The sequence below is a fragment of the Syngnathus typhle genome, linkage group LG16, assembly GCF_033458585.1.
Source record: "Syngnathus typhle isolate RoL2023-S1 ecotype Sweden linkage group LG16, RoL_Styp_1.0, whole genome shotgun sequence".
NCBI classification, from domain to species: Eukaryota; Metazoa; Chordata; class Actinopteri; order Syngnathiformes; family Syngnathidae; genus Syngnathus; species Syngnathus typhle.
The window spans coordinates 5054138-5080058 of NC_083753.1; the positions used below are offsets into that span (position 1 = coordinate 5054138).

Consider the following 25921-nt stretch of genomic DNA (forward strand, 5'->3'; position numbering starts at 1 on the left):
AGATAAAGATGGACGCAATGAAAATGGCCGTCTTTCTCCATGTGTACGTCCCCGGAAGGGTGGAACTTTTGTTTTTGGATGTCTGCAGCTGTAACCTTGAAGGATGCAATTTCATCTGTCATTTATTCTTCCCCATCTAGACTGTATCAGGATAAACTGTAACTCCAGTAAGTCTCCACTCAAGTTTCATTTTGCTTTCTATGTTTCTATGATGCAATATATGCAAACTGCAAACTGAACTGCTTCGACGCATTATTCAGTGCACAAAGTGAAGAAGAAAAGCTAACTCGGATGAGTCATGTAGGCATTCTCTTATACGTACAATGATAAGGCCAGACCAATCACGATGGCAAAGTACTACTACTACTACTACTACTGCTACTACTGCTACTACTGCTACTACTGCTACTACTGCTACTACTGCTACTACTACTACTACTACTACTGTATGAGAAGCGTCAGTGGTCAAGCAAAACTCCAAGAGTGTCCTTAGACAAATGTTTTTGCCACAGTTTGAACCAAACCTTTGGTTCCCAAACTAGACCAAAGGCTAGTTTGCTAGGTGGAAAACCAAAGGATTGGTTGGAGGCTCAGGATGTGTTTAACTTTGTGATTGTTCTCAGGCAAAGGACCGGAGACGCTGTATGCCGGGCAAAAGCTCAATGATAACGAATGGCATACGGTACGGGTGGTGCGTCGCGGCAAAAGCTACAAGCTAATCGTTGACGATGATGTAGCAGAAGGTACATGGGCTCATCGTGTTCTCACCTCCTTACCTCGCCACTCGTTCTATGGAGCTTGCACGCCTGTCGTCGGGAGGGGCGGGGCCGGGCCGGGCGGGGCAGCTTGCATCGCTCTAATTCAATGACTTTCTCCTTAAATCAGCCCTTTTGTGTTAGTGTCAGACGGTGTTCTCTTTTCTTTTTCTTTTTGTCTTTCTTTTCACCCCACCCCCTGCACCCTCCCCCCCACGTTCAGGCCAAATGGTGGGTGACCACACACGTCTGGAGTTCCACAACATTGAAACGGGCGTCATGACCGAGCGCAGATTTGTTTCCAGCATCCCGTCCAGCTTCATTGGTCATCTGCAGAGCCTCAGGTAGAAAAGTGGCAGCTCTTTGCCAACGAGCTTGGATGGAGGTGGAAAATGCAACATCTCTCTCTGCTCCTCTCCTTCTTTGTTTTGGTCTTTCTTTTTCTCCTCCAGATTCAATGGCATGCTCTACATCGACCTGTGCAAAAACGGCGACATTGATTTTTGCGAGCTCAACGCCCGCTTTGGGATCCGTTCCATTATCGCTGACCCGGTCACCTTTAAATCCAAGAGTAGCTATCTGAGCCTGGCCACCCTCCAGGCCTACGCCTCCATGCACCTCTTCTTCCAGTTCAAGACCACCTCCGCCGACGGCTTCATCCTATTCAACTCGGGAGATGGCAGTGATTTTATTGCGGTAGAGCTGGTGAAAGGGTGAGTTGGAAAAGGTCCGATTCCCTCGCGTCTCGTCCCATTTCACCTCTCAAGCTCCATTACACGAAGGAGTATGTTAGATGCAAGTCTAAGGATGTTCTGCCCTGCTGTGCCCTGCCCTGCCCTGCCCTGCCCTGCAGATACATCCATTATGTCTTTGACCTGGGAAATGGGCCCAATTTGATCAAGGGCAAAAGTGAAAGAGCCCTGAATGACAACCAGTGGCACAACGTGGCCATCACCCGAGACAACAGCAACACTCATACCCTCAAAGTGGATGCGATAGCCACGATTCAGAGCATCAATGGGGCCAAGAACTTGGACCTGAAAGGTACGCAAAGAATCGTTTGACTTGAATAGTCACTCATCAATCAATGTCCAAAGCCTTATTTGGATGGCAAATCCTTTTTAGCTTACATTTCATTGAATACACCAAAATGATCCACTTTGTTGCTTTTCAATTGGATGCCTGCAACACGGTCCATCAAAGCTGGGACAGGGCCACGTTTGTCCTCTGCTTTCGACCGTACTCAACGAGTATTTGGAAACGGAGGGCAATAACTGCCCCCCAACCACCACCACCACCACCACCACCACCAACCTGCTCCCATTCCTGCCAACTTAAGTCTCTCCGAACTTTGGACATTTGTTGAATGGCAATATCGTACTAACTTAGCTGTGTGTCTCAAGCAATGGTTGCCACTCATTGCAGTTGTTCAAACATCTTGGAACTTGAATGGATAGCAGCTTTTGAATGTCTTCAGGCGACCTTTTCATCGCTGGATTGGGTCCTGGCATGTATGGTAGTCTTCCCAAACTGGTGGCCTCCAGAGAGGGTTTCCAAGGCTGCTTGGCTTCAGTGGACCTCAACGGGCGTCTGCCAGACCTCATCAGCGACGCCTTGTTTCGTAGCGGGCAGATTGAGCGTGGATGTGAAGGTACACGCTCCCTCAGGTTCGGGCCTGACGTAAAGTTCAACTCCAGCGGCTCGGGCGGCTCCTTCTACATGCTCGATACAAACAGCAGCGGCACAGCCTCGCATCCGTACGGACGTTCCTCCGTCGCCTTAGCCGTGCTGGTGGCGTGGCTCGGGCACGGCTAAGCCCAGCCCCGGACCCGGGCGGCCGGGTTTATCGGCCACATTGGTCGTCGCCGATACGGTCCGACAACATCACCGTAATGTTTGGGGTATGGGATCGATCGAATTGGACAAGGTACTTCTTCTTTGGGCTTTAGTGAGAAAAGGCAAATGCTGCGGCACGGCGCTTAGTCCAATTTCAGTGGAGCGACCGCAAAAGATGCCAAGGCTGTTCATTGGTTTGAACTTCCAGTCCGACTTTTTGCTCGAGCCACTTATTTCATTCTAGCTGCGTTGAAAGGGGCTTTGCATGAGCAAGAAGACGCCATTGTTTCCATCCTCCAAAGGCTTCTGGGTCGGCTTCCATACGTTGTTCTTGTTTGCATGGAAATCATTTTCTGTACAGTGTTTCTTTTTTCGCCTGCCACATCATTCAGGCCGGGCATTGAGTGTATTGTCATTTTCTTTTCTTTTCTTTTCTTTTCTTTTGGTTCTGCTGCCTTACAGGCTCCCATGTTAGACTAACGAATGTCTGTTGACAGACAGCAAGTGACGACAATGTGTACTTGTCTGTGCTCACTGTGACATGACAGTCTGAATGTGGTTGATAATGACGCTTTTGGCTGTATGACAATAAACTAGTTGATTGGTTTTAGAAAATAAAATCTCATCAATCGCAATCTTTTCTCCATGGCAATCTAGTGTCTCGTTTTTCTGTGTGCTTGTATGTATACATTTCTTCTTCTGCCAATGCATCGTGATTTGTCATTTAAATTGCATTGCCATCTACTGCCTGGTCGTCTTCACTGCCAGTTTTGACACATGAAATTGATTTCTGCTTTGGTTTGGTTTGTTTTTTTCTCTCGCCAGCCTCCATGCCATTCTAGAAGCCCATTAATGATATTTGGTCACAATGTTGTTGCTCATAATTGGAGTCACTCGATGCAATAGCTTGCAGGTTAGCTGAACTAGGTCAAGTGAGATCAGAAAGCAGGGCAAGCACTTTGGACTCCAAGGAGAAACGCAGCCCCCATTAAACCTATTGGGACAAAAAGCTCGGAAGAGCGGGCGGCTTCTCCCATTTGGAATACTTCTTTGCAAACACTTTGCTTGCAGTTGTTTCTTTTAGGACGAGTGTGTGGGTCAAATGCACACTTTAAAGGTGGCCCCTTTGAGACCATCCATTTGCTGTTTGTAGGATGAGGATGAATCCCAGAGGCCAGCCACAATTTGCATTGGGTCTGTATGTGTGCGTGCGTGCGTGATTGTGGGGGCTTGTGGACTTTGCAGGTCCCAGCACCACCTGTCAGGAGGACTCGTGTGCCAACATGGGGATTTGCATCCAGCAGTGGGAGAACTACACGTGTGACTGCTCCATGACCTCCTACACTGGGACGCAGTGCAATGACCGTGAGTGCTGTGCTGCCGCGTTCATATCTCACACACGCACACACACACACACACACACACACACACACACACACACACACACACACAGGCAGAGCAATGTACTAGTAGTTCTCCTTGGCGGCTTTTTATGACTGTCCTGGCGCACACGACGTCATTTCTTATGATCCTTTCGTTACCTGGAGCAGGACAAAAGTCTTCCTGGCAACTTCAGGTTCCACTACACACACTTGATGCTTGCTTTCACAAGGTGCAAGTAGTGCGGAAGAAGAAAAAAAAGTCTCCACACTGTAACATTGGTGCTCTCATGAAATGTACCTACGTGTCCCGTGGCACATCAGGTACGCTGTCTAATTGCTTGTAACTGGCGGGACCATTTCATTGACTGCAGAGCAGATCATGTCTTTTTTTCCACTCGAAGCCAGCCAACAATGAAATGCTCCCACGCTCCATGGCGGAATGTAAGCAGTGTTTCCCACTTTTGCGGAAATTGACCTTTGTTCTATCAGCATCAATCAGTCGCGAGAGCTACAACAATAAAGACGTCGTTTGGTTCGCGGTGCTGCTGACGTGCCATTTCAACTCTGCCACGCTGAGATGAGGACCGTTTTGCCAGGATTATACGGATTTAGCGTTGTTAACGTGACAGCACCTGCAATTTGGCCGAGTCATGGCCCGCGACGCATCATTTAGCCCGATTGAGCTCATATCCACATCAATGGCAGAATCTTTACAGCAAATGGGCCATTCGTTGAGAGCAATCGCTATCTTCTAGCCCCAAAGTAAATGACAGCCGATAGGCCGCCGATAGGCCGCCGCCGATAGGCCGCCGATAGGCCGCCGCCGATAGGCCGCCGCCGATAGGCCGCCGCCGATAGGCCGCCGCCGATAGGCCGCCGCCGATAGGCCGCCGCCGATAGGCCGCCGCCGATAGGCCGCCGCCGATAGGCCGCCGCCGCCACCGATAGGCCGCCGCCGCCGCCAATAGGCTCCTGTTGTTATCCCCTTAAATATGAAAAGTTGTCCTGCTCTGCTCAGCTGGGACCACATACATCTTTGGCAAAGGAGGAGGCCTCATAACGTTCAAGTGGCCGGCCAACGAGAGACCGAGCACCAGGACCGACAGGCTGACTGTTGGCTTTAGTACCTCGCTCAAAGACGGCATCCTCGTCAGGATCGACAGTGCTCCGGGTCTGGGCGACTTTCTCATGCTTCACATCGTAAGTTCGTAGCGCACTCGGTACGTTTCCCTTTTTTTTTTTTTTGAAGCTACTGAACCCAGTCCTTATTCCTTCCATTCAAAGTCAATCGGGGCTCCCTCCCCACACCGAGTACTTGCTTTGGAAGTGCCCTCATTTAACCTGGTGGTGAAAATGAAGCAGCACTGTAAGCCTGGGACTCCGGCCCGCTTGTTCTACGTTTGTTAGATGAACTCATCACATTGCGGACCAAGTGTTACAGCTGCCAAAGACAGAGGCGCTCGCTCGCTCGCTCGCTCGCTCCATCCACATTGTTGAGCTCGCCAATTGTCCCTTTGCTTTTGGCCATCCGTTCTAGTGGCATGGGTAGGTGGCCGGCGGACCTATGGTGTCCTCTGGTGGACAAATATTCCATTTGTCACAAAACATACTTGTACTGTGATTTAATCAAGACCCATAGCACAACTGCCACCATAAGATTTGTTTTGCAAGGTCGTTGCTGTAGTTACCGTCTGATTTCAAATGCATTATTCATTCATCATCATCCAAGTGTCTCTTGCTCGCCCGTGCCCTCCTGACTTTCAGTTCCCACTCACAGTGATGGTAGAAATACGTACTACGTGGGCGCTGTGAGTGATTGACTGCTGCCACTGGCCGGCCATTCATTAGTCATCATAAAGAGAAGATGGATGCTTGGATGCGCGGTTCAAAGTGCACCAAAAACAGAGCGGAGGGAGGGAGGGAGGGAGGGAGGCCTGTGTCGTCAAACCGTGGATTTCTAGTGGATTCCCATAGCCAGCCAGTGTTGATTTTGCCCTTTCATTGTAGCAACAAGGCAAAATTGGCGTGACGTTCAACATTGGGACGGTGGATATCAGCGTCCAAGAGAGCAGCACCCCGGTCAATGATGGAAAGTATCACGTGGTCCGCTTCACCCGAAACGGTGGCAACGCGACGCTGCAGGTTGATAACTGGTCCATCAATGAACACTTTCCAACAGGTAGAGACAAACAACTAACTGACTAACTAAGTGACTAACTAACTAACCAACCAACCAACCAACTAACTAACTGCACTAGTGCTCTGCTACTCCTACTGCTAGTTTTGTCTTTTGGTTCCCTGCTTGATAACACCTAAAGCTTTGCAAATGTTTTGGTCCAAGGGAACAGTGACATTGAACGGGTTCAGTTGGCCAATAAGAAAATTCCTTTCAAGTACTCCAGGCCAGTAGAAGAATGGCTCCAAGAAAAGGGTAGGCAAACAAAACATTTCAATCACTAATGTCAAGTACGTTATGCCGCGTCCGTGGCCTGCTTTTAATACATGCGGCCCGGCCGGGCCGGATGTCTCCTGTAGGACGCCAGCTAACCATATTCAACACTCAAGCCACGGTGGCAATCGGCGGAAGCGATCGTGGCCGGCCGTTTCAGGGCCAACTCTCTGGTCTTTATTACAATACCCTCAAGGTGTTGAACATGGCTGCGGAGAGCAACCCCAATGTCAAGATCAATGGGAGCGTGAGGCTGGTGGGCGATGTCCCCACCGGGGCAGGCTCCACCAAGTCCACTGCCGTGCCTTCAGATGTCTCCACTAACTTCATTGAGACCACTACCACCATGTCCACCACCACCACCCGGAAACACAGGTCCTCTTCAACGGTACGGCTCCCACGCATTGGCTGTCACGATGTGAAAAGTCTGTGCTTATTGACACTCTTGGCAGGGCTGGCAAATCCAGGTCCGGCAAACGAAACGTTTGTGGCTAAAGCCAAACTGTGGCAGGATTTGGACTTTCCGGACCTGGATTCTCCATCTCTGCTAACGAGCCGTTATACAGACAGTGGTGGTTTGATGCCTTTCAAACTGAACGCAAATAACGCACCCAGTGAAGAAGATCAAATTCAATGTGATCAAATCATGTATCGTGCGTGCCTTTTTGTTGCTTCTTCATCAGAAGCATCCAACGGATGACATAGTGTCATCTGCCGAGTGTTCCAGCGACGATGAAGACCTGGAGGAGTGTGAAACGGGTCATCCAGGTGGGCTAGGTTAGTTTGCACTTGCTTGCTTTCTATGGGCGCTCATGCATCAGCACCAGTACGGATGGACGGATGGACGGGTGGACGGATGGACGGATGGACGGATGGATGGATGGATGGATGGATGGATGGATGGATGGATGGATGGATGGATGGATGGATGGATGGATGGATGCCGATGGATGGATGGATGGATGGATGGATGGATGGATGGATGGATGGATGGATGGATGGATGGATGGATGGATGGATGGATGGATGATGGCAGTCTCAAAGCATCACATCCCCATGGTTTGGCAAAGTGTAACTTTATCTGAACCAAATTAAATAAATGATACTAATAATAAGCGGCTTTTCAGAGCTCCGTTTTCTTAGCCTAAACAAACCTAATAATGAGCGAAATTTGTATCCCAGTGAACCATGATGAGCCAGTGATGCTGCCATTGATCACATTGAGCCTTCTTTTCAAACAGTACATTGTCCTGATTTGTTTGAAGAATCCCATCATCTATCTATCTATCTATCTATCTATCTATCTATCTATCTATCTATCTATCTATCTATCTATCTATCTATCTATCTATCTATCTATCTATCTATCTATCTATCTATCTATCTATCTATCTATCTATCTATCTATCTATCTATCTATCTATCTATCTATCTATCTATCTATCTATCCATCTATCCATCTATCCATCAATCTATCTATCTATCTATCTATCTATCTATCTATCTATCTATCTATCTATCTATCCATCTATCTATCCATCTATCTATCTATCTATCTATCTATCTATCTATCTATCTATCTATCTATCTATCTATCTATCTATCTTCTTTTTGGTGGGGGGGTAATCGCTCCATAATCACATTTAATTGTCCATATTGATGCTTGCATTTTTGCTTTAAAGAGAGAGCGAGAGAGAGAGAGAGCGAGAGCGAGAGAGAGCGAGAGAGAGAGCGAGAGCGAGAGAGAGCGAGAGTGAGAGCGAGAGAGAGACCAGAGAGAGAACAGAGAGAGAGAGATAGAGAGAGAGAGAGAGAGAGAGAGAGAGAGAGAACAGAGAGAGAGAGAGAGAGAGAGAGAGAGAGAGAGAGAGAAAACAGATATCATTGAATTTCTGTGTATTTTTCATTTTTTTTTCATTTGGGTTTTGCGTCCAAGCATACTTGTCATTCTGTCTTTTTGCACCTAAATACAAAAGCAATCCATTAAGCAGCCTTTTTTATAATTTATTTTCTCCCCAATAGAGAATACGTATATTTGAAAGAATTTGGGAATTTCCACATGATTAGCACTTTTAGCACAATGCCACACAGAAAGGAAAGTATTGGTTGAAAGTCGAGAAGATCTTTTCTCCCTTATCAGACAAACAAATAGGCTGACAACCAGTTTGGCCATTCCCAATTTCTTTAAAAGAGTATGCAGGAGATGATCATGTCAATGACTTCAACGCTGTGCTGTGTATTCTGACATTCTTGGGGGATTTATGAAGAAAGACAAAGACAGGGCCCCTGTCATCCAATCATATTGACACAGAAATTCATGCCATCCTAACCCTGACATTAGTTTGATGTTGACAGTGGCATGCTCTGTGGATTCCAAATGTACTTTTGCGACCACCTTATCGTTTTTTCCGGCTCAGTCAGTATTACTAGCCATTTTGCATCGTCTGAATTTGCTGACGTAGCATCTGGCTGCTGCTGCTGCTTCTTTGCATGTCCAGTATCTGACTTTCATCCATCAGCTTGCTTTTGTAACATGCAAATGATGACAATGTTGCTTTTTTTTCAAGGCAACTTATTCTTTTATCAACCTTAACATTTGAAAACAAATCCAGTGGATGACACTTTCATTTGAATGCAGAAGAAATGGATGGAAAATAGCCCTGGTATTATTTTCACACTGTATTCCGATTGACGGCATGGAAGAGTATGTTACAAAGAAGATGATGTATTTAGTTCTCAACGATTGGCACTGTTTTGTTTTTAAAAAAGTCTTCATTTGGCTCCGAATGAATTTTGTTCATCAATTTGCATGATGGTTTTGATAACAATAGTCGAAATGGCTTTGTCTGCAGCAACATCAAACGCAAAGCCTGCATTCTCTTTCTTTTTCCTTTGGTTGTTGTTTGGTGATACTGTTCTCTGTTATCCATCTGTTGTGTCTTCAATTGATTCCTTTCATCAGATGGCAATGACGAATCCGTCTTTAGATTTGTCGATTAAATATGGAAGGAGCACAAAACATCGCTTTGCGTAATAATTGCCGTCTGGTATAGTCATGTCATTTCTTCATTTACAAACCAAACGCTTTGCCTTTGTATAGCATAGATCAGATCAAGATTCTTAAGAAAACATGAACAGCAAAAATCAAGACAAGCAGCGAAGAGATTCGTTGACGGTGCGTGGCAAATGTGTTTGCCGGCGTGGAATCGATTGTCGATTCATCGTGTGGTGACAAAACGGAGGCTGCGGCTGTGGCCGAGGGAGGGAGGGAGGGAGGGAGGGAGGGAGGGAGGGAGGGAGGGTTAGGGTTGCTCCATCTTGGTTGACTGGCCGTCGAAAGCGCCAGACAGCTACGAAAAGACTCCAGAAGTTGGGATAAAACACTGCGAAATATTCACGAGGAGTGCTCCTCCGATTAGGAGCGATCCCTGCTCAATGCCATCTCATGGAATTGTCTTGCCACCCTTGTATGTGCCATCCAAAGAGTCTGGATTGAGTGCATGCACACGAATGTTCATTGAAAGGTGTCTATCCATAGTCATCCAAAAGGAGCTGGAGCGGAATTGACTTCACTCGTAATCGACTTGAAACAAGGAGGAGAAATCAAATCAGACGGCTGACGACGGGCTCAGGGAAAGCTGACAATGATAGCGTCTCCTAAACCATAGCTGAAGAAATGAGCTTTAAGCATGCCTTTGAGCACAGCGACAGCATCCTTTGATTTTCTGCCACTTCTCTTCATTGTTTCACGTGCGCTCCAATCCAATGTCCCGGGGACACAGTGTCTTCTGGATAGATAGGCACTCGTTTGACATTTGTCCTACATGACGTAGTCACGGAATGCGCAGTGGAAGTGGTCAATACACCCCTTTTGCAAATACTACCATTCCATTGGACAACAATCCGTTTGAAAAACAAACTCAAAGTAGAACAGCTGAGTCATTGTGGGATGTTGCCATTTTGAGACTCCATTGCTATTCTGCCATGGATGCACTATTCTTAGACCTCTTGCTATTCTCTTATGAACAACAAATGACTATACAATTTAACCAACTGATCAACCAAAAGAGTGCTAGCCCACTGAATAACGTGCTCTCTCTCGCTCTCGCTCTCTCTCTCTGTCTGTCTCTTTCTCTCTCTCTCTCTGTCTGTCTGTCTGTCTGTCTGTCTCTCTCTCTCTCTCTCTCTCTCTCTCTCTCTCTCTCTCTCTCTCTCTCTCTCTCGCTCTCTCTGTCTGTCTCTCTCTCTCTCTCTCTCTGTTTCTCCCTCCCTCTCCCCTCTCCCTCCCTCTCTCTCTCTCTCTCTCTCTCTCTCTCATGAGTGTTTTCTTTCCAACGGAACCAAAGCTGTGAACTCAAAAGGGGTGGGTGTATGCCATTTCCATAGGCATTGTACGTTGAACGTTTGTATTTTCCCCTCCGTCTTCCCGACCGACGGCCATTAGTTCCAGTTGACCTGTATCCCAATCATACTCCAGTCAAATCAAAAGCCATCGTGGCGGGAGAACGCTGACCGAGGCGAGGGAGCACCCTTTGTACAGTTGCTTACGGTGATTGGAGATCAGTTGCGGTTTTTGGAGTATGGCATTGGGACACAGCGTCTGTCACCTGTTTTGGTCACTCTGAGTGCGTTTTCAATATTGTTTTCCTTTCTACTTTCCCTAAATGCAACTTACTTTAAGCATGCATCAACATCCTGCAGTAGGACTAAAACGAAAGCCAAAAGGACTCATTTCCCGCAGTTGTCACTGTACACCCAGACTGCACGGCCGGCCGCTTCATGTTTAAAGTTAAACGTTACAAATATATTTGTCACACGTGAGAGAGGAGCTCGGCACGGAGTCCCTCTCTCGGCAGTGTCTGTTTTCTATTGTGTGCATCTGGTTGTAGTGTGTGCAAAATTTCCAATGACTTTGTTCATTCATCTTAACATTTTTCCTTTGATACTTTGAACAGGTCTTTTATTTTCGTATGATTAATCCAAATGGCCTTTTGGTTCTTCCTATGGTTATTTGGCTTTGAGTGTTTCTTCTCCTTCTTGTTTTTCTTTCTTTCTTTCTTTTCTTTTTTTTTTTTTTTAAATTGGATTCTAATCTAACAGCATCGGGACACTTTTTCGTCGGACCTATAATTTGATCATTTCGGATTTGGAACCGCTTTTACCGCTAACTAGTGACGACGAACGGTGTGCGCTTTTCCATCCTAATTTGGGCCGTTCGTAAAAAAGTCCCTGAAAAAGCATCCAATTTACCAGACGGAGCCGTTCCAGATCCTTAACGAACGCCGCCACGATGGTGGGTCTATTTTATTGAAGTTGAATACTTTGATTGTAAGCGATAAGCAAGTGCATGGCTAAAAAGTTGCAGTTTAGGGTTTGTCAGAGCTGTCAGTGTTAGAGTTCTTCTGTTCTTTTCTGTCGATGGGCATGTATATGCTCATTGTTTGTATATCCCCATCCCTTCCTTACAGCCAAAAGCTCTATTGCCGCCCGACCGCCTCGTTCTGCCTTTACATGGACATGGCAACTGACTTACACTGTCACCCTCATCAGCCTCATTTCCTATGTAATCTGTTCATAGGTCCCCTTCCTTCCTTCCTTCCTTCCTTCCTTCCTTCCTTGCTTCACCCCTTCTTCACCTGCTCCCTTCTTGCTAGACTTAAGCGAAAGATCAAGTCGATTCACTCGTGCCGCGAGAATCCCTTCCATTCAGTAGATTTGAATAGATGCTATCGTCGAGTGCAATGGAAAATTGTCGATTTTGTAAAAAAGAAACCACAAAGTGAATGATTAGAGATTTCAACAAGAAAAAAAAGAGCCAAATGATGGTGTTTACTTTCATGTTTTGTGGTGTGGCTGTGTGTGTTGTTGCCTCCCTGTACTGTCATGTTGAATATAGAACACACGCTCCAATGGAAAAGAATACGGTATTTTTAATGCTACAATTATGATGATGATGATGATGATGATGATGATGATAATACACTTCTCTTTTGTAAATTCCTTTCTTCCTGCCAAATTCATGCGGGCGGGCAATATCTCGATGTAAGTGGACCAATCGTGTATGGCTAATTGTCTGAAATTGTCTTTCAGTCATGCAGTTTGGAACGTTGCCAACATTCCTTCCTCTCAATTTGCTTCTCGATCTGTTCACTTGACGGCGAGCTCTTACAATTACGAAATAGTTGCATTGTTTGGATTGTGGCGCTGAACTCGGTCGGCATTTGTTTGCACTTGAAAAGTGAGTCAATCAACTGCATCACTGAGCAATTTGTCAAAAGGAACCTTTATGGAACAGTGTTTGTTTGTTTGTTTGATCATTTCAAGTATAATAAAGTGTGCTTTATTTCTCTTATAGAGTCGTGTGCTTGTGAATGTATACGTTGACCTTTGCTGTCATGTGCATTCGTTCATTTCAATACGGAGGATGCGCCGCCAGCGGTGCGGGGCGGGGCGGGGCGGCGCGGTGCGGTGCGGGGCGGTGCATACGTTGAATGTCAATGGCAGTTTGAATGTTCACTTCATTCAAACTCTGCGCGCTACAAAAACTCCTCTGTATTTTCAGACAGATCCACTGATTACCTTTCAGCGTTCGTCTCGAACGAAAAAAGAAAAAAAAGAATATTGACGAACATCTATGGGAGTTGTGGCTTGCTCAGATGTTTCGGATGATGGCGCTATGCAATCTCACCATTGCAATATTATCTCTGAAAAATCGATGGATTACACGCAAATGACCACGCAAGTTAGTCTGCAATCTTGACCTCTATTCCAAACCATTTCCGATGCAGACCTTGCTGATGTTCTTTTTTTGTTGTTTTTTTTTACATGTAAAATGATCATTAACTCATCAATTCAAATGGCTAGAATGCCGTAGTGACTCCCATAAGCAATTTCTAATGTGATATAATGCATATTTGTACAATATTCTGGTGATCACAAGCCTGCAATGACCCTTCCCAAAAAGAGCAGCTTATAATAATAATAGTAATAATAACAACGCTAATAGCAAATCCTAGCGATGGCATTTGAACGCATTCAGGTTAAACTGAAGTTTGACATCTCTCGCCGTCAATGGCAGTGAACGATTTCGATGATTCAGTCGCTCGGCAAATGTGATCCTTGAAATCGCTGATTTGGACTAAAGTGTATCGTTGGAAAGGTGAGCATTCGGATCAGATTGTTCTGCCATTGACATTGTATCGACATTTTTGTGTTACAGAGCTGCAGCGACAGAGCAACTGTCACATTTGGATAGTAAATCTTTTCCCTACTGAGCCAGCTCGGAGAACCTGAGATATGACCATCGATGTTGGAAGAGCCGTTGTCTTTGCGTTCTCAATCAAACGGTTGATTTATTGGAAGCACAATTAGAGAATAGTCAGCTCTGTATCACAGAAATATTTGAGCCAGCCAGCCAGCCAGCCAGCCAGCCAGCCAGCAAGAGGCTTAAGAGATTTGTGGAGCCCATTATTGGCAAATACTGGAAGGAAGGTAACAGTAGTTGATTTGAAAATGTCCTTCTGCTTTTTGGAGAGCATTTCTTGTCTTTCTTTCGATTCAAAGTGTGGCTCATCTTTACACACCTCTTAAGCCTTTTGAGATTGTACATGGCTTACTTCTATTTTTCTTTCAATTGATTTTTGGTGAAAACCTCGAGTGAAATGAGCGTCACCTAACATTGTGTCTGTCTGTGTCCAAACCCAGGAGCCGAGTTAGTCATCCGAGTACTTGAGGATCCACTAGTCCATCCTTTTCCTTCCATTCCCACCCACTCACTCACTCACTCACTCACTCACTCACTCACTCACTCAACCCAGACAACCAACCCAACCACCCACCCACCCAAACAGCCACCCACCCACCCACTCGCTCACTCCTCTCCATTACCGAGAGCACCAAAGAGGCCACTGAGGCGGGGGCACCGTGCTTGTTGGACCGAGGCAGCCATGATTGTGAGGATGATGATGATGATGGCTTGGCAATATGGCGGGATGGCTCAGGGGAAGAGTTCAAGTCTAAGCAGCCCTGCACCGCCGATGAAGATTTCTTTTTACACGACCTTCTCCTTTGTCCATGTGGGGCTGGCTCACTCGCCCGGGACTCTTAGACATAAGTAAGCTTGGGTGGTGCGGCCGCACGCGGACTATCTCTCTCTCTCTCTCCATCTATGGCGAGCGCTGTACCACAAAGCGCAAGAGCCCGCCGGGCACCGCCGCCGCCACCACCTCTGCCTGCCTGCCTGCCTGCCTGCCTGCCTGCCTCCCTGCCTGCCTGCCACCCAACCATACCCACAATTCACAACGCACCCGCCAAACGCTGGCTAAAAGCTCCGGCATTGCCCACATGGGACGAGGTTAGACGGCAGCCGGCCCGCGATTAACCTCCCCCGTGTTCCGTAATATACCCACAGCACTTCCCACAGAAGCAGGCGTCAGGCCGGGGCCTTCGGAAGTAGTCCGGGAATCAAGCAGCACCACCGGGATGGTCATCGGAATAGTGGCGGCCGCCGCCCTGTGCATCCTCATCCTTCTTTATGCCATGTATAAGTACAGGAACAGGGACGAAGGCTCCTACCAGGTGGACGAGAGCAGGAACTATATCACCAACTCGGCACAGAGCAACGGTACCGTGGTCAAGGACAAACAGCAGAGCTCCAAAGGCAGCAAGAAAAAGCAGAAGAACAAGGATAAGGAGTATTACGTGTGAGCTCGACCACGGCGAGCGCGAGCGCTCGTGACAGAGGACGGACGGACGGTGTGGAACGAAGGGAACTTCCGTCGTCTTTGACTGTGCCGAGGAGCCCGACCGCTGACGTGTACACTTACTACATCCAAAGCACACTTCACTTGTGTCAGCATACAGAGGAGGCTTATTAGCGACTTTAGAGACCTGACTTACTACTCTCTATCCGTATAGAACAGCTACACCATTCTCCTAAGTGACTGCAATGTGATTGATCTGTGACAAAAAAACAAAAAATATTTTCTACCTTACAAGACGGACGGACGGACGGCTTGACCACGATGGGCATGGAAGCAACTCATACAGAAGAAGGGGTCGAACCGAGCCTTGTTCAAGTTCCAAAAAAGGACACTTCCAAATTTGTATGGTTTCTAAGTAATAATAGTGTGGTGTCTTTTTTATTTTTGCTTTGAGCAAAAGAAAAGTGGAGGTCCAAACAAGAAAGCATCTCTCTCTCTGTGTTTCAAATGAAGTCACGTGAGCAAATGGACAGCCGCTGGCTCCCTCTGTTCGCGTTCAAATGGTGTGATTGTTTGGCACACAAAGTTGTGGGGGTGAAGAGAAAAAAAAAAAAGCAAATGATTGTAAAATGCATGTCAGTCTAACTTACACTACAACAGTCAAGTTCTATCCCATTTGAGGCAAAAGGGCTCACCATGGGAGCAAAGACAAGTCCTCCTTGCCTCCCTCCCTCCCTCCCAGGCAAAATTTGAGCTAGCCTCCTACTATTTGTGCACAAGCGAGTGGCGTTCTGATCTTTTTGCAAAACTCTACCCGAGTTGATTGTTCTCTTTTTCTATGGAGGTGTGAGGAGAAAGACAGATGCAGTACTAAAACCTTGTTCCAAACGCAAAACAATCCAATGGTGTGAATTGTAATCTATTGTCACACTCAACTGTGTCAAAAAAAGACATTTGTTTACATATTTTATTACATGCTCGCTGTTGTACTTTGTAGGTCGTCAATTGTACATATATATATATACCATATATGATGGTGGTCATTTTTAGTACCTCTATTGTACAGACTGAACATGAGCAGATTTCATGACAAAGTCCATCAACGCTGAGAAAAAGAATGTGGAGAATACTATTGCTATTTCGTAAATATATAGACATATATATCGAGATATATATATATATATACAAATTGTATTGGTAGCCTAGAGATCAAAGCAGAGCTGTTTCTAAAGTTGCATGAATATTTACCAACTTGCAGTGTTTCAACAAAATAAGGTGCCCTTCTGTATCACGGCAAAACTGTTTTGGGTTCCAATAGTCTCGTTCATTTCCAAAGAAAATAAAGTCAGGACTATGGCTGATCGGATCATCCTTTTCATCAATGGGCTGGCCAATTGAACATTTGGACTCAAGTCTTCTTGTCATGTTGTGGAGAGCATTGGAACCCTCGTGCTCGCTTAAAAGGTAGCAGGCACACTTGAACTGCATCTCGCTCTCTCGCAGGCTCTCTCGCTCTTCCTCCCAGCGGTGGTTGAAATACTAGGCTGAATGCACAAGTCTTTATTTTCCACTTTATTGCGTCGGTGAAGAAAATCAACAGAGTGATTTCGATCAAAGTTTCAGGTTTGACATAAAGGAAGAGATGCAATGCTTGGAAAGTTGATGAGGTGTGCTTCGCTATCCAACCGGAGACTGAGTTACATACTCTTTCATCGCAGGTTTTCATCAATACACCTTTATCATCAACAACAGGAGAAGGAAGCCAGCATCTGATTCACAGAAACACAAGGAGAGAAATAACGCAACTCGACATAGACGACAAATTGCAAAACTCTTTAGCTGTCAAGCGTGTTGACAGACAGAAATGTTGTTTGAACACAATGAAGCTTCTCGGTAGGGCGACAAACGTGGAATGGATACGGAATTAGCAAATCAACTAAGAGTTGTTGAAACTCGACTTGTTGCCAGCCAGCTAGCCGGCCGCCCGGCCAGTAGGCCAGCCAGCCAGCCAGCCAGCCAGCCAGACTATTAAACGCAACTCCCACATTTCCATCAACATGCTTCTTCTTTCAAGGCATTCATGTGTGGTGCCAGGATGCAAGTGCACAATGCGGTCCCCGATGAATGACTATTTATATATACGTACGTAAGTAAGTAAGTAGCTGCCTCTGCAATGGTTGAAGGCAGTATTATTGCATGACACTTTGATATAGACTGCTGTGTGTGTTTCGGAACGAAATGACACCACTTGTATGCGTTTCCATGACACACTCATCATTTCAATGCCAAATTGGAGTGCACCTGCCTTTTAAAGGTGGTCAAATTCATGCCGCAACATGACTTGACACTGGATGAAGAAGAATGTTCAAAGGCTTCATTGTCACAGATGGCTCGTCTGCTGTCTCAATTAGAACCTAGGTTGCTGGTGTTACACTTAAGGACAAGTTATTGAGGAGCAACTGCACACAAACAACAACAACAACTGATTTTCATAAAAAAAGACAGTCATGAATAGAGTTAAGTTGGAGCTGTGCTAAGAATAGTGCACAAGCATGACGCGATAGGGGTGGGGTGGGGTGGGGTGTGCCCCACCCGGTGGGCCCGCCCGTGTTCCGCATGTTTTATAGGTCTCCCTGCTGCAACACACCTGACTCTAATGATCCGGATTGTTATCCAGCTTGTGCAGACCTTGCTAATGATCGGACCATTTGGATCAGGTGTGTTCAGGTGCAACATAGAAAACATGCAGGACACCGGCCGGGGGCCCTCGAGGGGCCCTCGAGGACCGCAATTGCCCACCCCTGCTATAGAGACTCAACTCAAATGGTTCATTTAGGACAATCAGAAGCCCAAAACATATTGTCTCTTTTGGAGGACATAACAATAACCTTTTCAGTTGTCAAAAGAAAACCTCTCATGTTGTTCATTCCACCACTGCATGAGCCACCTCAAACAATTTTGACCAAGAATGCATATGAAGGGGCCCTTTGCTAAGTATGCAAACCAACGGCTTTAGTCCTAGGCACAAATAAAAAGCCAGGTTATTTTTGAGGTCCAAAAAGTCAGGATACTCTCTGTGTGGCTCTGTCGCTCTCCCTCTCTCTCCCCTTCTACCGTTTGCCATAGCTTTGTTCCAGCCACTGGCGCACATGGTTGAGATTGTAAAAAAAAGGCCCCTTGCCGCCCAGATAGCGTACCTTTCTGCATTGTACTATGCACACGCGTTCGTTGGAAACGCCGTAAGCCACATTAGCATTGTTGTCCATACAGTCAGCTACCAGCTGACACTGTGGGGGCAGAGAAAAGTGCTCAATCAGCTGGCGTGCCGCTCCCAGCCTCTCTTCTAAACTTCGATGCTTGCGTACGGCGAAAGAGCGAGGGCCCATAGGCGGGGCCGCCCAGCCGTCAGATGGATGAGCCTCGTCGATGTACACCAGCACAAAGTCAGCCACGTGGCTGAAGTCTTCCACCAAGCGCACAAAGGTGGGCAGGTGGCTGACAAAGGGGGGTCAAGTGGCTGAGCCAAAGTTGACCACCAGAGGGCGACCTGACGATTCCAAATCCAGGAGGTGGCATTCGTCCGGCTTGCCGAGCCTCCCGCCGCCGCCGCCGCCGCCGCCGCCGCCGCCGCCGCCGCCTCGCTGGTTAGGCTCGATCATCTTGCGCCGATGAGAACTGTCTGTCGTCACCTTGACCACTTTGGAGTTTGGTGCCTCGCAGCCCACTTTGACCTAAGCAAAAGGATTGAGCGTCTTTACCCCCAAGATTATGTCGGCCTTTACTTGCAGTGCTGGTACACCGAGCGCTGCGTTTGGACCGCTCTTCAGCTCTTGGACAGGATTTTGCTCATTTTCGACAAAGGTCGGTCTAACAGTCCATGGTTAGATTAACTCAGGGAGTGTGGCTTTGGGCAAATATTTACATTTGGAACATCACGACACTGTTTACTTGAAATTGTGTCACCAAAACCGGAATCTCTACCTAATAAAATCAAAGGACACATTTAACGTGCAATGTCCTCTATGCACTATATGCAAAGTGCATTGTTGTTCTGGTTTAGCCGAGGTGTTATTTCTAGTTCGGCTGTCAAATTACAGAAGCGCAATGAAATATGATTACAGCAGCATGTCGTATAGAAATGTTCCCAGTGCATGCAATAGTCAGGATGTGTGAGAGAGAGAGAGAGAGAGAGAGAGAGAGAGAGAGAGAGAGAGAGAGAGAGAGAGAGAGAGAGAGAGAGAGAGAGAGAGAGAGAGAGAGAGAGAGAGAGAGAGAGAGAGAGAGAGAGAGAGAGAGAGACAAAAGGAACAAAAATGGGTCTAAAGGGTCATTGCAAAAAAAAAGATTCCGTAAATTGCAGGCAAATGTCTCAGTTCAGATACTGAACGTTGCATCGTACATATCGTCACCTTTTTGTAAGCGTCCAGCAAGAAACTCTTCCAGATGGAGCGGATCCCAGCCCTTGTCAACATGCGACGCCACTTTCCCGAGCCGGCGGACCTGGAGCAACGCAAGCGCGAAACAATGCGCTTGACGAGCACCATTGAGTCGTAGAGCGCCAGGAAAAGGCAAATGGAAAAGAAAGCGGGTAATATTTGCAGGGTCACCAGCAGGTCTTCGCTGGCCATGCCCATTTCGTCCCTCTGCACGCGATCGCTCACAGCTGCTGCGTACAAGTTGCCCGTCATTGCATTGCGCGCCTCGCCTCGCCTCCGGTCCCCTCGCTTCGCTTCGCCTCGCCTCGCCTCGCCTCGCTTCCCTTTGCCTCCCCTCTGTTGTGAACTTGTCACTGCCCACATGCCTCCAGCACGGCCCCGTCCGTGCGTCCGTCCGTACGTGCATGCGTGCGTGCAAACTGCTTCCAACTTCACGGGCGGTTGGGCGCGTGACGGGGTAGAAGGTTACAAGATATCTGAAGTCCCCGTGCATATGGGGACCTAACTTTCTGACACACAACAGGTGCCGCCGCCGCCGCCGCACCCCGACAGTTTTTTGTACCTTTAAATATTCCTACCTTATGACGTCACTGGTCTATTCAATAGAAAATGCCTTCCCTGACCGACCGACTGACCGACCGACCGACCGCATGTTGTCTGTCCTTGCCTCTCTATCACAAATGATTATCAGCCCTTAATTTACAGAGTTGGGAACTCACTATTTGTTCAAAAAGTGACTGACTCAAAGTCAGTCGTTAGCAGGGAAAGTGTTAGAGTTAGACATATGCAGGTGTTTGCCTTGAACCTCAATGAAATGGAAATAATGTTGATAACTTTTCATCGGCTTGCTCCTCACTTTCCGCCTCGTTTTTTGTTTTGGTTTTAAACGCGCGCACCCACGCACAAGCATGCATGCCGTCAACGCGGGGATCGAAGTCGTGGTGCCTGCCTACAGTGCCGAGTGTAGAGGGCGGCGAGTGTACACACGCGCGCGCGCACACACACACACCCCATCAGCGACCCCATTTCTGCCTCCACCGTGCGTCGGTCGACACGCGTGTAAAAACACTGGCTCCGATTGGCTATGATATCTCTGCCTTAGCCAATCGCTCGATGACTTGTCACGGTAACCCGGAAACTTCTCACGAGCCTCAGGCAGTTCGCCCGGCCTGCACCAGAAGGGGGCGCTAAATTGCCAATTCCACACAGTAATATGACAAAGAATAGGCCACACACGCACACACTGTAGAGTATAAAGTTAATCAGATGCATGTTTTAGAAATGTAATTGAAAGAACCTATGAATGCTCTGCAGCTATACTCAGCTTGGAGCATGTGCAGTCAACCAGTAGATGTTTGGATGACAAAATGCCCTTGGGCTTCAAAGGATTTCAGTCACCTCTACAGAGGTATTTGTTCAGCCTCTTCTTAAAGAAGTGAAGACCTGTATTTGTTTTAATGGTTCCAAAAACCTCAGGCTGTTCTATCATTGAATTGGCTGGAGAAAGAGCGTTTGACTTGGAGATCTCCACATTCACCAGACTTTCTGCGAAATTTCAACTTTGAAATAAATGTTTATATATTTCACGTCCATTGGTTGGTGTGGTATACCCTTGATCGTGTATCATTGTCTGATGCATCTATTGGCAGCATCTCAGACGAGAGAGAGCGAGAGAGAGAGAGAAAGAGTGGAGGGTTCTCTGAAGAGCCATACTGCAGACATGGCATCCATCCATCCATCCATCCATCCATTTATCCACCCAGCCCACCTACCCATCCATCCATCCACCCAGCCCACCTACCCATCCATCCATCCATCCATCCATTTATCCACCCAGCCCACCCATCCATCCATCCACCCAGCCCACCTACCCATCCATCCATCCATCCATCCATCCACGGCTCCCAAATAGTGAGTAAAAGCTGGGCAGTTGGCAAGGTGCCGAGCGAGCGCCACGGCTAACAAACGCTAGCCTGTGCCAGCGTGGGAAGTAGACCACTTTGTTGGATTGCGTCACACTTCCGATGCACAGTGTCAGACAAGTTTATCTTTGGCACATCAAATAAAAAGAGAGGCAATAGTGCGTGACACGCCATTTTCCAGCCAGGAGACCACCGGGCTGAGATTCGTGTAAATATACGCAGCTCTCCACCCACCCACCCGCCCACCGACGGACCGGCCAGCCAGCCAGCCAGCCAGCCAGCCAGCCACGGGTGCTTCCTCAGAAACAAATGGCCCTTTCTTTTCATTATCAATGTACTTTGCTCCTCTATAAAAGAAGGCTCTTCTAGATGGATGTTCATGAAGAACATGAATTGTGTGCACTTGCCATTAAAAAGTAGAAGAAAGCGTTTCATTCAACATGAGCAGGATATCACAAGTTGTGTAAAGACAGTGGTGGGCAGGAGTGCAAATGGCTTTGCATTTCTTTGAACTTCCATATACAGATGACCTGATGATTTCTCAACATTACACAGAAATGCCTCATCACACCACCAGTTGTATCACATGCGCAGCCACTCCACCAAGTCTTTTTCACAAGTGTCATTTCCCTAAGTGTAACATGAGAGGTGAAAAATATCGGCACATTTGCAGCATCCCGAAATAACAGAACATTTGCAGCATCCCAAAGTGGAGAGAGAATTTGGTCATCACTGTCAATTCCATAGTATGATGGCAGTGGGCCTTTGACGGGACCACGTAATCCACCTCTTAAGTGTTTTGTTCCTGAGAGCAGCCACCATTGGGCGTTCATTGAGCTGCCCTTTTGCCCTGGATAAAAACAAGTGGCCACTTTTTTCTCCTCCAGCCAGGCATAGCCTACTCTCTCTCTCCCTCGCTCTCTCATCTATTCAAAGTGTCTTTATTGGAGAGACACTATGATTCTGCCCCAGGCCCCGAAGCTCCCTCCCTCCCTGCCCTCCTTCCCTCCGAGGGTTCCTCTTGGCTCTAGTTGAGCAAGTAACACACAGGAATGTTTGTTCAATCCCTCATAAAGCTTGGTGAAAATGTCGATTACAAATCATCTGAATTGGGATTTTAAACCAAGAACCGTACATTGGAATGTTGACCATTTCAAAAGCATATTCCTCTATTTCGAGCCAATGGAAGAGCATTTGATTTCTTGGTGCTGTGCTGGGCCCTGCAGGGGTCATTCGTTAATGAAACAAACAAGTCCGACATCTTTGAGGAGAGTTGAAATCGATACACAAGCGCAGCAATTGTTGCGCTTCCACGGTCAATGACACCACAGGCAACCTGGAAAGGACATGTTGACCAGATGTAAAGTCAGACCAAATATGCCTCGTTCATTTCCGTAACAATCATCTGTTTGTATTGACTTTCTGCCGTGTAGGCAGTGTTCCTGTCCTGTATTTTATTTGCTTTTTGTCTGTCCTTTCAGACAGGTCAATAGTCCTCCTCAACTCCATTCATTTCAAAACTACTATTGACCAAATCGTCTCGTAAAATACATTAGCTGTAAAACTACAGAAACCCAACAAAAACACAAAAGTGTGCGTGTGTGTGTCATGGAAACACCCACATTAGGCAAGCAAAGCATCGACATCATCCAAGACAGATATAAGACTTCAAATCTTCAAATGGCTCTGGATCCATTCTGCCAGCATTTTTGCCACTTCTCTCCCAGCGTCCAGTACAAAAGCATGACGAAATCCAGTTTCACAAAGTCGGAAATCTCCGGCCGGGAAGTCCTCCTTGATCTCGTGACAATATTGCACAGGGCACCAACGGTCTCTCGCTCCATAATAGAAGATGAGCTGAATCAGATCAACACACATGTTGTTAAATAGGACAATAGCAGCAACGGCCTTGATTCTTGAGGTCTGCCCAAATGTGGCAGGCAGGCAGGCAGGCAGGCAGGCAGGCAGGCAGCCAGCCAGCCAGCCAGCCAGCCAGCCAGCCAGGCAGGCATGTCATGTCCTTTTTTGATTGTGCAAGCTTTCAAATGAAAGTTGCTTGATTATATCCAAATAGCTCTTACTACGCACACACACTCACACATTCTTTGTGTGTCTCGGCATGTGAAGACGTTGACAATAAAGCAGACTTTGACTTTGCCATCTCTTACCTTTTCAAGGTTTTTCCCAATGGTCACGTTATCTCTCTCCAAAACTTGCCTCATTTCCTGGCCGGCCATGTACACAGCATTGGCTGTGAAGAGGACAAACGGCTCAATAATCAGGATGTCAAGATGAATGATGGTGACAGTTTGCCAGGGGAACAGAGGCTCTCTTGGTTACTTTGATTCTGTAAGACTAACCTGCAGAGTCACCGCTGAGGAGGCCTACAGCGGGTGGGACAACGGAGCGGTCCAGAGAGCCAATGCCAGCCAAAACCACTTTGACCAGAGCGCCTTTGAGTCTCTCGGGCAGCAGAGAGAGCAGGAAAATGGACAGGTAGGCCAGGTAGCGCAGGTGACACAGCATTGGGGTCATGCTCTTCCCCTGGGGAGTCTGGGCCATGCGTTCAATGGTCGGAAACAGCATGACGGCCTTGACGATCTGGAAAAAGAAAACGTAGGCATCCTGAAATCACTCCATCTTCGTAGTCATTTGGCCAATGACGAACCTCGAGACTGGGATCTCTCCTCATTATTTCCAAAATGATGTAGCAGCCGATGGAATGTCCCACCAGGATGAGCTTTGTTTTCTTTGGGACGTGCTTCCTCAAGAAGGCCAGCTTGTGTTCTATCTGACCGTTCAGACCAAATGGGTCCAGATCAGCCGCTGAGTAGGCATCTGTCGAAATGAAAACTCAGTAGCTCGCAAAAGTGAAGACGCTCATTTCACAACTTTCAAGGAAACAGAGTCCATAGGATTGGACCTTCGAGCATGTCCATGGATGCAGGTGGAATACAGTGTCCAGCGTGGCTCACAGCCCACACTGGGTGTTGGCTGCCAAACAGAGCGTAAAGCGTTTCGATGAAGCTTCCGTAAAAGCCCACCACACCAGGGTTACCTAGATAGAAGAGATGGAAAAAGGAAGACAAATACGTAGCTGCGACGTACAGTATTGCATGCAAACAAGTCCAGTCGACTTGAAATGAGGAAACACAATGACGACAGCCGGGGACGCCAACTCACCAGGAATAACTAAAACAAGCACTTTGTGGCCAGTGTGCAAGTCAGGAGGACCACATCGGAGAACCTCTGTGATGGCTCCATAGCAATAGAGGAAATCTCTTTGCGCTGCATCCATCTCATCTTGGAAAAAACAAAGCGACATTGGAATGATCGCCAAAGGTCAACCAGGGGTGTCAAAGTCCAGTCCCGAGGACTGGACTTTGCCAGCCCTGAGTCGTAACCAAAGGCGCACATCTTCTCGAAATCAATTGTTTCATCGCGTCTTCTCCTCCTCCATAATGACAGCAGGGTACAAAAGGTTCGCTCTACGTCAAAGGACAAACGAGAAGAAATGCACGAGCTGATCAAATGCTGATCCACTTTTACAACAACAATTCAAATAAAATCATTAGCCTACGTTGTCCTATTGAAATCGGGATAAAAACGAGTACGAGACGTTCACTCATTATCCGTACTGTACCGAGACAAATTGGATTGGAACATTAGGCTAGGTTTAAAATCAGACAGAAGGACATAGACACAGTGCGACCTCGATCATCGAATTTTAAACAACATACTATATTGAGTCTTGACAGCTGGAGTGTGTTGATCTGTTAGTTATTCGATTCATATTTAAGTTAGTAGGTATGAGGTGCTTTGGAATGTAAATGTCAACTTCAAAGAAAAATAAAGAAGCCGATTCCGTCCTCTTACCGGTGCGATAGATTTAGGCTGAAAAATGATTTCCGCCTTCACATTTTGCTGGACTGTGATTGGTGATTCTACTTCCGTTTACGGATATTCAGGACGCGTTCGGAAATTCCTGCGTTGAAATTCACAGGCTGCAGGCCGCTTTTTTAGGGCGCTTTACAGGCCATGTGACGTCATTTCCTTTTTAGGGCGCTTTACAGGCCACGTGACGTCATTTCCGGAGCCGGCCGACGCGCCTCCCACACACACTCGGATGCGGACAAACCGTCCGTCCGTCCATCCGTCCGGACTGTCCCACACATTGGGCCACACGTCATCACTATTCAGCTTCTTCAGCTGTCTATTTACAAACACGCACATTGGCGAATGTCCACAGCAAGGATTCAGTTACACAAACAAATACCCCGACAAGCAAAGAGGACTTTAATTTCCCAAAGTCACCTGCCCACTGTATAATAATTTTCTTCTAAAATAATAAATAATCTCATACTTTCAGCCAACCACAACACTGCATCGTTACACAAGTATTCTGTCTTCAAATTGAACTGTGCTCAAGTCTGCGAGTA

The 25921-nt window shown here is 47.0% G+C and overlaps 3 protein-coding genes across 11 annotated transcripts in view; 1 reads left to right on the forward strand and 2 right to left on the reverse strand.

Annotated features, from left to right (window-relative positions):
- The window catches only part of nrxn3a (neurexin 3a), a 43950-nt gene extending 27523 nt beyond the window's left edge, over positions 1 to 16427 (forward strand). The window contains exons 10-22 of the mRNA XM_061301940.1: positions 141 to 167; positions 624 to 743; positions 979 to 1099; positions 1208 to 1468; positions 1609 to 1799; positions 2233 to 2406; positions 3837 to 3956; positions 4992 to 5173; positions 5981 to 6152; positions 6315 to 6404; positions 6509 to 6810; positions 7106 to 7181; positions 14833 to 16427. Of these exons, the coding sequence (XP_061157924.1) occupies positions 141 to 167; positions 624 to 743; positions 979 to 1099; positions 1208 to 1468; positions 1609 to 1799; positions 2233 to 2406; positions 3837 to 3956; positions 4992 to 5173; positions 5981 to 6152; positions 6315 to 6404; positions 6509 to 6810; positions 7106 to 7181; positions 14833 to 15128 (2132 nt within the window). The 3' untranslated portion in view covers positions 15129 to 16427. The remainder of the gene's footprint in view (positions 1 to 140; positions 168 to 623; positions 744 to 978; positions 1100 to 1207; positions 1469 to 1608; positions 1800 to 2232; positions 2407 to 3836; positions 3957 to 4991; positions 5174 to 5980; positions 6153 to 6314; positions 6405 to 6508; positions 6811 to 7105; positions 7182 to 14832) is intronic.
- Positions 16428 to 16683: 256 nt separating this feature from the next.
- dio2 (iodothyronine deiodinase 2) lies at positions 16684 to 20244 on the reverse strand. The gene is made up of 2 exons (XM_061301820.1): positions 19534 to 20244; positions 16684 to 18855 (listed from the first exon to the last, which is right to left on the reverse strand). The coding sequence occupies exons 1-2, from the start codon at positions 19921 to 19923 to the stop codon at positions 18235 to 18237; spliced, it is 1011 nt and encodes a 336-aa protein (XP_061157804.1). The 5' UTR covers positions 19924 to 20244; the 3' UTR covers positions 16684 to 18234.
- A 2387-nt stretch (positions 20245 to 22631) lies between these two features.
- Positions 22632 to 25511, reverse strand: ldah (lipid droplet associated hydrolase). Of its 9 annotated transcripts, XM_061302012.1 has the most exons (10): positions 25359 to 25366; positions 25223 to 25255; positions 24898 to 24970; positions 24666 to 24785; positions 24406 to 24540; positions 24151 to 24320; positions 23843 to 24083; positions 23651 to 23733; positions 23105 to 23339; positions 22632 to 22818 (listed from the first exon to the last, which is right to left on the reverse strand). In XM_061302012.1, exons 3-9 carry the CDS (start codon positions 24920 to 24922, stop codon positions 23151 to 23153), a joined length of 963 nt encoding a protein of 320 aa, XP_061157996.1. In that variant the 5' UTR covers positions 24923 to 24970; positions 25223 to 25255; positions 25359 to 25366; the 3' UTR covers positions 22632 to 22818; positions 23105 to 23150. The 9 variants fall into 9 exon arrangements, with proteins under 9 accessions (XP_061157996.1, XP_061157997.1, XP_061157998.1 ...); XM_061302013.1 differs by lacking the exon at positions 25223 to 25255 and having other exon boundaries at positions 25359 to 25500; XM_061302014.1 differs by lacking the exon at positions 24898 to 24970 and having other exon boundaries at positions 25359 to 25365.
- Positions 25512 to 25921: the final 410 nt, after the last annotated feature.